We start from the raw sequence: 12824 nt of genomic DNA on the forward strand, positions 1-12824 counted from the left end.
AAGGTTCAAGGGTGCTAGATTCCTTCCGTCCTAGCTATCTTCAGGAAAAACCAATCCGCATCGCCCCTAGTCTTCATGCTTCCCTCTCAGGACTGGAGGTCACCCCACCAGCCAACCTGTAGTTGATGTCGGATCCATTCCAGGACACATAATCCTCTTCGGGTGACCGTTTGGGAGACGGCTGGACCGTCCCGACAGGGCAATCGTCCCACGGGAACAGTCTCGCTTCCGCAGATCACTGTCGCTGGCTCGCACAACCCAATTAGGTACTACACCACAGCATAGTTATGTCATAGCTCTGCAAGGACCTTTTCAGACCGAAAAAGATGGCCCCCAACAAAACAAACAATTTTCTCATTCAGTATTGTATCTCATTAAGCACCACATGTTTTCAGAGTGTTTATTATGCGTTCCGTCCAAAAAAGCGCAGTTTTTTTGGACGGAATTTTCAATTTTCTCCCATTGACTTGAGCGGTTGAGCGATCTCAAAATTGACCCGGCCTTTCTGTCAACAATGTCAAACTTGCAAAGTAAACGTTTCAAATACATATACTGTTGCCCATTAAAATCGCTGAAAGTTCTGAAGCGATCGGTTAGTCGGTATATTTAGATATGATGAGCACAGGAACTTTCCTTGAGGTAAGGTCACTTGACATAACCTGATGTTATGAGTTATGACCTTGAATTGAAAGACTTGGGCGGGAAAAAATGGGCCATTTGAAAATCTTAAAATGCTAGATTTTAACAATAATTGCAAACACTATCCCGGCCAAATAGTGAGTGAGAAGAAAGCGATTCCCCGTTTAGCTCCTATAATTGCGCTAGCTGCTAGAGCCTCGCGGAAAAAAACGAGCGCTTGCGTCGTTACGTGACGCAGCGACTGGCACCCCATTTAAAAATATCAGTGACCTCTTAGGGCAGGTCGAGGGCCCCAAGGCATTTGATCGGTTCTTGGTAAATAACTAAACGCATTATCGTCATTTCGATAAATCGTGTTTTCTGTTCTCAGACGCGTCGACTTATATGCTTTTTTGTTTAGGTGAAGCAATTTAGGATGTTTACCTCAAGTCAATGTCATGTTAGGGCAACGCAGGTCACGAAGCTGTTGAAAAGAGGACATGTTGCATAACATTTGGTTCGGCAAGTCTTGCAAAGTCCATTGATGGCTGTCCCGACTGGCTAGCTCATTTTGATCGGGAGTTATTGACGAAACACTCCTATGACCCTAGTGACGTCATAAATGACGTCACGCAAGGTGAACAATGCAAAAGTGAAGCATTAGACCTTGCCAAGAATGTATGAAGTCACGATTTCATGTGCTTGAGGTATAGTTTCAGATCATTTCCGACGCCAGATTAACAGTTTCCATAATTCCCCATTATGCTTATACGACACTAAGTGCATTGCGGATTGCATCATTTTATAACCGACAACCCTGCAGAGGTTTACCTAAGACGTCATAGTTCAGTGACCTGACCTGAAAACGTGGTTGATGTCAAGTGATCCGGCTTGAATGAAATGTAAGGCATGTGAAATGTCAGCCTTCTATCATCAGTGTGCATTGAGCTACCGCAAAAAAAAATGCATGGTGGTGGCATCCACCCCTTCTTCTCGGCCGGCGGGGGTTAAACCTCGCTTCGAATTATTGCAGCTAATGATGTGACCGAAAACAAAGCATTATTCTGTGTATAGAACGGCCGCTGACTTGTTGGACAGGATCCCCAATCTTAATTCGCTAGATCTAGCGAATCACATACCTACCGAGTATTTTATTGCCATCTATGGGAATAAAATACTCGGTATGTGATACATATAGTTATACCCCTCGATTTGCCCTCGCGCTAAGTCTATTCTAATCATCAGTGTCGCTTTTTTATCCGAGATGATGTCGCCGCTAAACGGGTTGTTTTGTTTGCTTGCTTGCGCTGAATGGCCATTACAGATTATTGAAGGATTATGATAAAATAGGGATGGGGCAAGGGAGGATATGCACTGCAGGTGTTTAATTAAGATCACAAAGGCATCATTTCCGGCATCGTGCAGAGTCATTATCTTCCCCTCCTCTGCACTGCGGCATCTCTGCGCCCCACACACGGCGTCCTCACTCCACGGCCGGCCGGCGCCAACTGACTCACTCGCCGGGCGCCGCGACCTGACCCGTGTCGCTGCCGCGGCCTGCGCAATAGAGTCGGGGCTGGAATCCGGGGGTTCGGCCGGCCGGCCGCCTCTGGAGCGGGGGACTTTTTTAGTAGACCTACTGTACACACTGATACCTTGCCTGGCACATATTGGTACCATAATATCCAAACTAACAGCCAAAGTATCAGAGCCTCTGATGGCCCCTGAACCAGACTCTGACGCCGTACCGAGCGTTCTGACGTGTTCTAACGTATCTTACAGGTGTACCAGTGCCTGCTGCGTCTGCTGAAGCCGGCCAGGGTCTACACAGATGTCCAGATGCACGGCAACATGAAGCTGGTGCAGTACTTCCAGCTGATGCAGTACTGCGTCCTCTCCAGAGCCGAGAAACTCATGGTGAGGTCACTGGCCGAGTGTCCGTGATTGAGGCAGTGTATGAGATCGATTGTGAGATCGATTGAATTTAATGTCCACTTTACGTCATGCTTTGCATTGGATACCTATAGGGGCGTATTGATATAGACATATACAAGCACAGACTGGCATCATTCTGTTAACGCTTATCCAGTTCAGAGCGTCCCGTTACATTTACGGCATCTCCCCGTTACATTTCAGCCCGTACACGGACGACCTGTGGACGCTGTTCAGTCTCTATGTGACTCCCCCGCTGTGTGTATTTCAGTTCAGTCCGTACACGGCCGACCTGTGGACCCTGTTCCACCCGAAGCTCTCGGAGCCGTCGATCGCGGCGCACCACAACAAGCAGGCGCTGCTCATCTTCTGGTGCACTGTGTGTATTGACTGCCCGGAGAACGTACAGCTGATCGTCTCCAACCCGCACATCACCAAAAACATCGGATTCAACTACATACTGTGAGTGGCCGGACGTCCAGGGGCTGGATGGGGTTTGTGGAGTGGTGATGGACGTCGCTTGATGACAGCTGATGGGTGTTGTGCTCCTTTCTTTTGTTTTGTATTGTGTTATAACAGCTCCTGTGTCAGAATTCCCGTTGATTACACGATGCTCTGACTGTAATGGTTAGACATTTTTAAACATAAAAAGGAAATAAACGAAGGTAACAATGCTTTGTTGCCATTTCTCTTTCGCCATGGGTCGAAATTATCTATCCATGTCGGGCTTAGTATTCAACCCACGGCCCATCCCACAACCGTTCACCACCCGCTGGCTGCCTCCCTCCCCTCTGATCGCCCCCTCCCTCCTTCCCCAGAGCGGACCACGACGACGACCAGGTGGTGCTGTTTAACCGGAGCACACTGCCGGCCTACTACGGTCTACTGCGGCTCTGCTGTACCCAGTCGCGCGCCTTCGCCCGACAGCTGGCCAACCACCAGAACCTGCAGTGGGCCTTCAAAAACATCACACCCTACCCGGCGCAGTACAGCGCCGTGAGTATACGGGGGAGGCGGAGAAAGGGGGGGGGGGTGGAAGATTTCTCGGTACTGGTCGCGCTCCGAAGTCACCTATTTTGAGGAGATTTGATGTGTTGGCATGTTCTTATGTAAGATTGAGATGCTTGGTAAGAATCATTGAAACGCGTTATGACAATATTATAACTAGACTAACGGGAGAAATTCATCTATGAGCAATCGTATTGGAAGAAAAACTTTTGTACGGGCATTCTCCATGGCTCCCCTGCCAACCTTTCATGTCCTTCTACCAGCTGCAGCTAACGTTTCCGCCGTCCCCCTGTCGCCAGGCGACTGACGAGCTGCTGAAGCTGATGTCGCTGTTCGTGCTGGTGCACCCGGACACCACCGAACAGGAACTGAGGGAGATCGTGGCGTTCAAGCGGCAGACGCTGCAGATGTACCTGCAGGTGAGCCCATCAGGAGCGCGGGCGGACAGCGGGAGGGGCGGAGGGGATCCAACGCGAGCGTGGATGGGCAGCGCTGGGAAGCTATTTTATTTTACGCTAAACCACCCAAATGCTGGGTGGTTGATTTGATTGATTTGTGTTTATTGTGGTGGACAGCATTTTTAGCCTTTTCCAAGCCAGCATTTCTTAATTATCGTGTCTAGATAATTGAACGAGCTAGAGAATCGCGTGCGAGCCGCCAGCCGGAGCCGATGATAGTTGGATGTTGGATAGTTAGATTGGATAGAGTGTCCTCCCTCGCCGTTAGGTGCTGGACGCCCGCTCCAGCCTGCTGGGCTATCCAGTGTCCACTGTCCACTGTACGAACCCCGCTCCACTCCCTTTGTTAGGTGCTGGACGCCCGCTCCAGCTGGGCAGTTGGCACTAAGTCCCCGTCCCTCGTGCCGTCAGGTACTGGACGCCCGCTCCAGCTGGGCGACTCTGATCTCGGCGCTGAAGGTGCTGCTCGACACGGCCGAGGACCGTCTGTTCCTGGTCTATAACGGAGGCGTCACGCTGCTCTGCGAGGCCACTCTGGCACTGCACGCCATGCTGCACGAGGCCACCGCGTGCCACGTGACCGGCGAGCTGACAGAGCTGGTCCGGCTGCTGGCTGACGTGCTGCGCTGCTGCAAAACATTCAGGGATAACAAGGTAGGCCGGGTGGTGGTGGGACGAGTGCTGGATCGGGCATCACGTGAAGATAGTGATGATGAAAGAGAGGTTGGCGTTTAGCTTGTCTTGGTGTGCATAACATCAAGTGCTTGCGCTCACTGATCAGCTTATAATCCAGCTTGTACCCTAGTCCTTCGCTTTACCACAACAGTCTGCAATGGTTGAAATGCTTCGATGTTTCAGTCTTCTGTAGTTTGGATGGTGGTTGAAGTCTTGCGAAGCCTTATTCTGCTTGGCTCATTCATGTTATGCTTCGGTCTCAGTGATATGGAAAGCTAAAAGGCAGTAACTGTTATCATCGATGCTATGGACAAACTGTTTATTTTTCGTGTTGGAGATATCGCTGTAATCGTTTAAACCTCTGAACGAGTTGTCGCTCTCTGCGGCAGGACGTGCGGCACGCGCTCATCAACTGCAAGGAGCGGCTGGAGGTGATGCGGAAGCTGGCCACGCTGCTCAACAGCTTCACACCACCCGAGCTGCGAGCCGCCTGCATCGGTACGTGGTGTGTGACCGGGCGGCCGGTGGGCGGGAACCCGTGCACAGCAGGAATTCAGTGGAACATGGGGACCGCAGCATTTTATGCCGGTTGTTTTATCGTATGTTTTTTTTGTGCTTTAGTACGTTTTGGTTATTGTGTTTTGGCTCCCACACATTCGAGCATAGTTATTCCAAACATATTGTTCGCTTCGATCTTATGTCCAAGGGATTAAGCAGGTCACACTCGTGTATAGTGGCATCTGAAGTAGATGGTACTAGGGTGACCCGCGTGCTCCGCAACGCGAAAAGGGATATTTTCGATCGGCGGGTGTTCGGTTGTTCTTGTGTCGGTTGGGTTATCTATCCATTTCGGTCGATTGCTTTTTGACGGCTAAACGTTTTGGTTTGTGGAAAAAATATCCACCGCATCGAGGTGCCCGTGTCTGATAAGCATGCTTTCCACTTCAGAATCTGTCAAATGTGCTTTGTAATTTAGGCGCGTAGTTTTATGACAAATTAAAGGCGTAGATAATTTTCGCTAGAAATCGTTTTGCAGAGGTTTGAAACATTTATATTTTTAAGAATACTGTTGCTTGTCATGCAAACGTGATGATTGGATCTTGAAGAGAATTGAATTCTCTTTCTAATGATAGCATTTTTAATTGTCAAACGCATCAGGTTAAACAGCAAATCCCGTATAATTATTTAGTGGCACATAATGGACAAATACCATTTTCTCCAGCGATTTGTTCCACCTTGTTTTTGATCAATTAGCTTTCCACAATTTTTCCATGAGAGGTGGTACATTTCCCTTGCCAATAGGCATTGTTTTAACTCTCTAAGTCTGCCGGTCACGTGAAAATAAAATAAAATCCTAAATCCGTCCGAAACGTCAATTTTTCAAACAAAAGTGCCCTCATGGGTGCACGTGGCGCGTGCCATTTTCCACATCGCACACCATTCGATAGCCCGTTCGATTCTCTACACGATGCTGTTTTCCCCGTGACGATCGGGCGCACGGTTACCGAGATATTGCACGGGAACCGGACCCGTGTCGGGCAAATTTAGCCATTTTCGCCCGTTTTTGCAAGCCGATTTATACATGTAAAGTCTATGACGCGAATTTGTACTTTTTGGGCCCGCGCCACGCGCTCGCTATCGACCCGATCGAGCCGAGACCCCCCAAAGGCACGTTGTCCATCCTTGAGCTATAAGTTGCGCAAATTTCAGCGCGGTAGGTGCAACGGTGTGACCTGTAACCCGCGCTACGTAGCACCATGTCGCGACCTCGGTTACAAACAGAAACTACGTCACCACAAATAGTTACGGGGTCAAGTCAGGTCAAGGTGGTCATCTTTGGTCACACTGGGTCAGGCCAGGTCACCTTCGGTCAGGCCAGGTCGTATAGGTCACCACGTCACATCGGATCGGCCTGGGCCACACTTCTACTACTTCTACCAATACCACTACTCCTACCACTACCCCTACTACTACCCCTACCCCTACCCCTACCACTACCCCTACTCCTACTTCTACCCCTACCATTACCCCTACCCCTACCTCTACCACTACCCCTACTACTACCCCTACCCCTACCATTACCCCTACCGCTACTCCTACCCCTACTACTACCCCTACCACTACCCCTACCACTACCCCTACTACTATTCCTACTACTACCCCTACTACTACCCCTACGACTACCACTACCCCTACCACTACCCCTACCCCTACCACTACCCCTACCACTACCACTACCCCTACGACTACCCCTACTACTACCCCTACCACTACCCCTACTACTACCCCTACCACTACCTCTATGACTACCCCTACCACTACCTCTATGACTACCCCTACCACTACCACTACCCCTACCGCTACTCCTACCACTACTACTACCACTACCATTACACCTACCACTACCACTGGGTCATGTGAGGTCACAGACTATCAGATAAACTGATAAACTAAAAAAGGGGTTTCTAACCATGCTCCTACTCGTGTTATTCCATTATTCTTAATCGTTTTTGGTGGAAATGGCGCCTTGTGACAAATGTGACGCATTGCGACAAAAGCGGTGCATTTGTACTTGTCGTTTTGTCATGCATCCTTCCACCGAATTGCACCTTTATCGGACCATATTTGACAAAGTTGTGCGATTTGCGGCAAAAATGGCACCTCGTGACAAATGTGGCGCACTACGGCAAACGCGGTGCATTTGTGTAAGCGCATTGAAAACTGTCTTTATTTACCGAAGATCAACACCTTCATTCGCCTCTGTTTATCAAAATAAACCAGTAAAACGCCTTTTGGGCGACCAACGGAGCGAGCGAGAGGATGGGCCTTGCACGTGCGAAATTGCGAGGGGGTACCTCCAACTAACTTGTGCACTGCACCCTTCTAATCGGTCTTTAGCGATGTGCCAAATTTCAGCGCAATCGGCCTAGCCGTTCTCGAGATCTGGAAGCGGCACACTGCACGTGCGCACGTGCAAGCGGGGTCCAAACTGACTTTTGCACGGCACCCTACTAACTGGTCCCCAACCGTGTACCAAATTTGAGCGCAATCGGCCAGGCCGTTCTCGAGATCTGGGAGCGCCCCCTGCACCTGCGCACGTGCTGTAGCACCCCAACCTTAACACATGCAGATGAATTATCTGATGGAGACCTAACTGTGTACCGAGTTTCAATTCAATCGGCCCAACCGTTGTGCCGTTATTGAGGTTGCAATTTTGGGGGTTCTTAAAAAATGTCCAACTTTACCACGCGCCACGTGCGGTAGTTGGCAAGAACGCATGGTGGCCATCACACCACAGAACTTTTACGTCCAAGTGACATTCAGTAAAGAAGACCGCTTGTCAATCGGATGTCCCGTTCCTAAGATATTAGCTTTTGAAGAGCGTCCCCACGGCCGGCCGGCCGGCCGGCCGCTCATACTCAGGATTTTCCCTTAATTCAGTATGAGACTCCGCTCGCTTCGCTCGCTCCGTAATAAGCTGCCAATCTGCAGATGAGAGGCACCCGCCGCCGATCGTCATGCATTTTAGTTGTAAAGTTCATCAAACCCGGCTGCCGATGCCTTGAAGACCGAGCAAATTTGGAGAAAATGCACCTTTTTCCAGCGCGTGCCACGTGCGAACCATCCACCCCTCGAGACTCGAAACACGCCACTGCACGTGCGCGTGACGTCATCAGCACGCTACGAAAATTTCAGCCCCATCGACCGCACCGTTTGACCTGCGCACGGCGTCAAAGCACACCTCTGCACGGTGCAAACAGACACACAGAGACAGAGTTTCATTTCACAAATAGTATAGTAGACAAGCGGCTGCGCCACTTGCTTCGCGGCGTAGCCATAAAATACGCAGCAGCCAGTTTGCTTTCGAATGGAGTTTGATTCATACCGATGAGCCGTCTGGAAGCAGATATATAAAGGAATATTCTGACGGCTTAGTTGGATAAAATTTGGGTCATCCGGGGTCAAGTCAGGTCAAGTCGGTCATCCCTGGTCACATTGGGCCAGGAAGGTCACCTTCCGTCAGGCCAGGTCGTATAGGTCACCACGTCACATTGGATCGGCCTGTACCACACTTCTACCCACACCACTACCACTACCCCTACCCCCTACCACTACCCCTACCCCTACCACTACCCCTACCACTACTCCTACCACTACCCCTACCACTACCCCCAACACTACCACTACCCCTACCCCTACCCCTACCACTAACCTACTACTACCCTACTACTACCCCTACCCCTACCACTACCACTACCCCTACTACTACCCCTAACACTACCCCTACCACTACCCCTAACACTACCCCTACCCCTAATACTACCACTACCCCTACCGCTACTCCTACCAATGCTACTACCACTACACCTACCACTACCACTGGGTCATGTGAGGTCACAGACTTTCAGATAAACTGATAAACTAAAAGTGTTCCTAGCCTTGCTCCTAATCTTGTCACTTATTATTCTTAATCATATTTGGTGGAAATGTCGCTTTGTGACAAATGTGGCGCATTGCGACAAAAGTGGTGCATTTGTACTTGTCGTTTTGTCATGCATCCTTCTACCGAATGACACCTTTATCGGACCATATTTGAAGTTTTGCGGTTAGCGACAAATATGGCGCCTTGTGACCAACGTGGCGCACTGCGGCAAACGCGTCGCATTTGTGTAAGCGCATTGAAAACTGTCTTTATTTACCGAAATGCAACACCTTCATTCGCCTCTGTTTATCAAAATAAATAAGCTGTCAATCCGCAAATGAGAGGCACCCGCCGCCGATCGTCATGCATTTTAGTTGCAAAGTCCATCAAACCCGGCTGCCGATGCCTTGAAGACCGAGCAAATTTGTGAAGAAATACGCACTTTTCCAGCGCGTGCCACGTGCGAACCATACACCCCCCGGGACTCGAACCTCGACACTGCACGTGCCCGTGACGTCATCAACACGCTGCAAAAATTTCAGCCCAATCGACCGCACCGTTTGACCTGTGCACGACGTCAAAGCACCCCTCTGCACGGTGCAAACAGACACACAGACAGACAGAGTTTCATTTCACAAATAGTATAGTAGATATGTAAGAAATATAACCGGCCTGCCTCTGCCAAACTCAGCACCGGTTTCAGGAACCGTTATCTCCCGGCCGACTGCAGTGATCGCTCCTCTAACTGCACCTCCCTCCGTCGTGTTCCAGACGCGCTCAAGGAGTTCGTCGTGGTGCTCCCCCACGAGAGTCTGCAGGTGCTCACTCCTCTGATGTTACACGCTCACTCTCCGGCGGCGCGCGAGGGGACCGACCCGGCGCCGCTGGGCCCCTTCTTCCCGCGTCCGGGCCAGGCGGCTCCGCCTGCGGGAGCGCCCAACCTGCGGCCGGCCCGGCCCCTGCTTCAGATGAGCGTGCCGCGACTACAGCTGCCGGCCAACAAGGTAATGGGAGGGGTGACATGGCGGGGCAGTGGGCATTCGGCGGGATGGCGAGGGTGGTGGGCTGAGAGATTTGCACGTCTTAGAATGTGGACTGATATGCATTTATTGTTGGTAGATACCGGCCGCTTACCCAGGCGACCTGAATTTTTTGATATATGCCCTCGCCCGTCATAATTCTACCATATGTCCGTGCCGCCAGTGCGAGCGTGACGAGTACGACCGTGCGCTGCTCGAGTACTTCCTGCCGTACCACGTGCTGGCCGACCTGATGTGCCGCGTGGCCATCAACCACGACCTTCTGACGGAGCCGCTGGTGACGCTGAGTGTGCTGCTGGGCATTGACGGCGTGCCCCTGCACCTGGCGCACTTTGCCAAACTGTGGATCGACGTCTACCAGACCAAGGTAGGGGAGAGGCGGGGAAGATGGGGGGAGGGAGATCGGTTTTGGGATGAGATGGAACTGTGCAATCTTGGCAGAGTGTGTTGGGGCTGCGAGAATAGCTGTATTGTAATTGTAGCTCATGTTGCAGTATTGGAATTATAAGGTCCAAGCATTGGCTGAAACGTAATATTTAAGCATGGTATTTTATCGAGACTGGATCCTAACAGAAGAATGCACAAAGTAGTTGAATATATCAGCGTGTGAAACTTCCTAAGCTATGCATTTCCCAAATGACAGATATTCTGCAAAGCCGATGGTATTCTGTTCAACATCCCGCCTGGTATCCCTGCACAACCTAGCACTCCATGCGTTCAGCAATCCTTCCCGAGTCATTAACTGGCCCTCATTTCGCCAGGCGATGGAGAAGCACATCGAGCGTCTGCTGAGCTGCACTCAGCTGGCCGAGTACCTGCAGCAGGTGCTGCTCACCGCGCGGCCATCGCTCACCAACAGCGTCATCTACAAGTTCTGCTCCCTATTCCTGCCAAAGGTCAGTGTGACGTGCCGCTCATAGGGGTTCAATTTGTGTAGTGGCAGGGGGATATGGTACTTTATCAGTGCAGTGTATATTAGGGTCACTGTTTTCCTGGTAACAAAAAAAAGACGATCAATCAGCATGGAAGTTGGGACGAATGTCGCTATTCATTTTCGAGATCACTATCAGATACCCGATTAGTACGAAGTAACTGGACGGGTAGACGGGCCTCTGACCGGTTCTGTGTGCTCCTGTCGCGCAGGTGAGCTGGGAGCGGTGGTCGCCGGCCGCGCAGCTCTCGGTGCTCGCCGACCAGGTGACGGCCGACCTGGTACAGCTCGGGGACGCCGCGGCCGGCGCGCAGGCGCAGCTGGCCACCCGGCTGACGGGCCAGCTGCGCGCGCTGTCACTGCTCTACCACGCGGCGCCGCCGCCCCCGCCGCCGCCGCCGCCGCTGCTACTGGCCGCCCTGCAGCAGACGGCCAGCAAACTGGACCTGCCCGTGACGCCGGCGCCCGTGCCGCCGCCGGCGCAGGAGCCGGGCCCGGCGCCGGCGGCCGCTGCCTCCCTCTCCACCACCGCCGAGCGGACAGGTGAGTCCCCCTCCCTCCCAACTGAGCGTCTCTGGGAGCCCTCCAATTCACGGTGCGTCTCTGTCCACCGACTGTGCGTCCCTGTCCACCACGGCCGAGCGGACAGGTGAGGCCTCTACCCCCCAACTGTGTGCTCTGTGAGCCCTCCGTCCCTGTCCACCGACTGTGCATCCCTGTCCACCACGGCCGAGCGGACAGGTGAGCCCGCGGGCCGAGGTTCACGGGGGGAGGAGGTAATCGATCAGGTATGGGGGCTGCTGGTCGCTGCATAATGTTGTATTGTAGGTGTTAAATTGTGCTCGGCGTGACGCTAGCTGTTGCGACTGTTTGTGTGTAGAATTTAAATGGCATGCACGATTGGACTACATATGCTAAAAATGATTTTCAGTTCTGTTTTCTACGTCATATGTACGCTCCCTACATGGGACAAACTGTATTTTTGTTTGTAGAGCGCTGCACGGCTCCCACCGTGTCGCTCCGGTCCGTGCCCCCCCCCCCCTTCTGACAGTCTGTGCCGCCCCCTGACAGTCTGCACCGCCCCTGACGGTCCGTGCTGCTCTGTGGTGGTCTGTGCCGCCTTTTGACAATCGGTTCCGTTCGTCTTTCTGTGCCACAGACAGCGCCAGCGGCGCAGAGTCGTCGGGTGCCAGCGGCTGCGGAGCCAGCGGCGAGCCCTCGGACGACTCTGGCGACGCGGCCGGCTGGCGGCCCGTGCTGGCCCGCTCGGTCCAGATGCTCAGAGACCAACTCACTACCAGCAAGGCTTGTGATCGCAGGGCGTAGGTGCCCTGCCGCGCGGGCCCGGCCGGCCGCGGCGCGCCCGCCCAGTAGCCGCCGCGCGCCGCCCGGCCGGCCGGCCGCCACTGTATTTATCTATTTTCTTACGTCGCTTTGGAAAGACATTTATGTGATCCGGTTTTTTTAGACTGTCCCGCGATTCATCCTTATTTACGGATTGATGTGTTTGTTTTTTACTTTGAACTTAGTTTGGTCTTGAATATACGGTTGTTGGCCGTCGTGCGCTGCTGCGATTCGCTGTTTTGCTTGTGACGGTTGAATATCAGATGCAAGGCCCTATATACCATCAGATGGTTCTCAGGTTGCATTGGACATACGTGCTGCGGCAAAAGATGCGTGACAGCGTGACAGCTTCTAGGCGAATGGCTAGCGCCTAGCGACCGGCGAAATCCTTATCA

At 52.2% G+C, this 12824-nt stretch overlaps 1 protein-coding gene across 1 annotated transcript in view; it reads left to right on the forward strand.

The window, feature by feature from the left end:
• Positions 1 to 12659, forward strand: part of LOC122375283 (ubiquitin carboxyl-terminal hydrolase 34-like) — a 40306-nt gene extending 27647 nt beyond the window's left edge. Inside the window, exons 39-49 of the mRNA XM_043354579.1 lie at positions 2401 to 2535; positions 2822 to 3012; positions 3369 to 3546; positions 3858 to 3977; positions 4428 to 4670; positions 5081 to 5189; positions 9886 to 10118; positions 10318 to 10521; positions 10916 to 11050; positions 11298 to 11628; positions 12245 to 12659. Of these exons, the coding sequence (XP_043210514.1) occupies positions 2401 to 2535; positions 2822 to 3012; positions 3369 to 3546; positions 3858 to 3977; positions 4428 to 4670; positions 5081 to 5189; positions 9886 to 10118; positions 10318 to 10521; positions 10916 to 11050; positions 11298 to 11628; positions 12245 to 12411 (2046 nt within the window). The 3' untranslated portion in view covers positions 12412 to 12659. The remainder of the gene's footprint in view (positions 1 to 2400; positions 2536 to 2821; positions 3013 to 3368; positions 3547 to 3857; positions 3978 to 4427; positions 4671 to 5080; positions 5190 to 9885; positions 10119 to 10317; positions 10522 to 10915; positions 11051 to 11297; positions 11629 to 12244) is intronic.
• The last annotated feature ends 165 nt before the right edge of the window (positions 12660 to 12824 follow it).

This window comes from Amphibalanus amphitrite, unplaced genomic scaffold, assembly GCF_019059575.1.
Source record: "Amphibalanus amphitrite isolate SeventyFive unplaced genomic scaffold, NRLGWU_Aamphi_draft 001810F_arrow, whole genome shotgun sequence".
In the NCBI taxonomy this organism is placed as follows: Eukaryota; Metazoa; Arthropoda; class Thecostraca; order Balanomorpha; family Balanidae; genus Amphibalanus; species Amphibalanus amphitrite.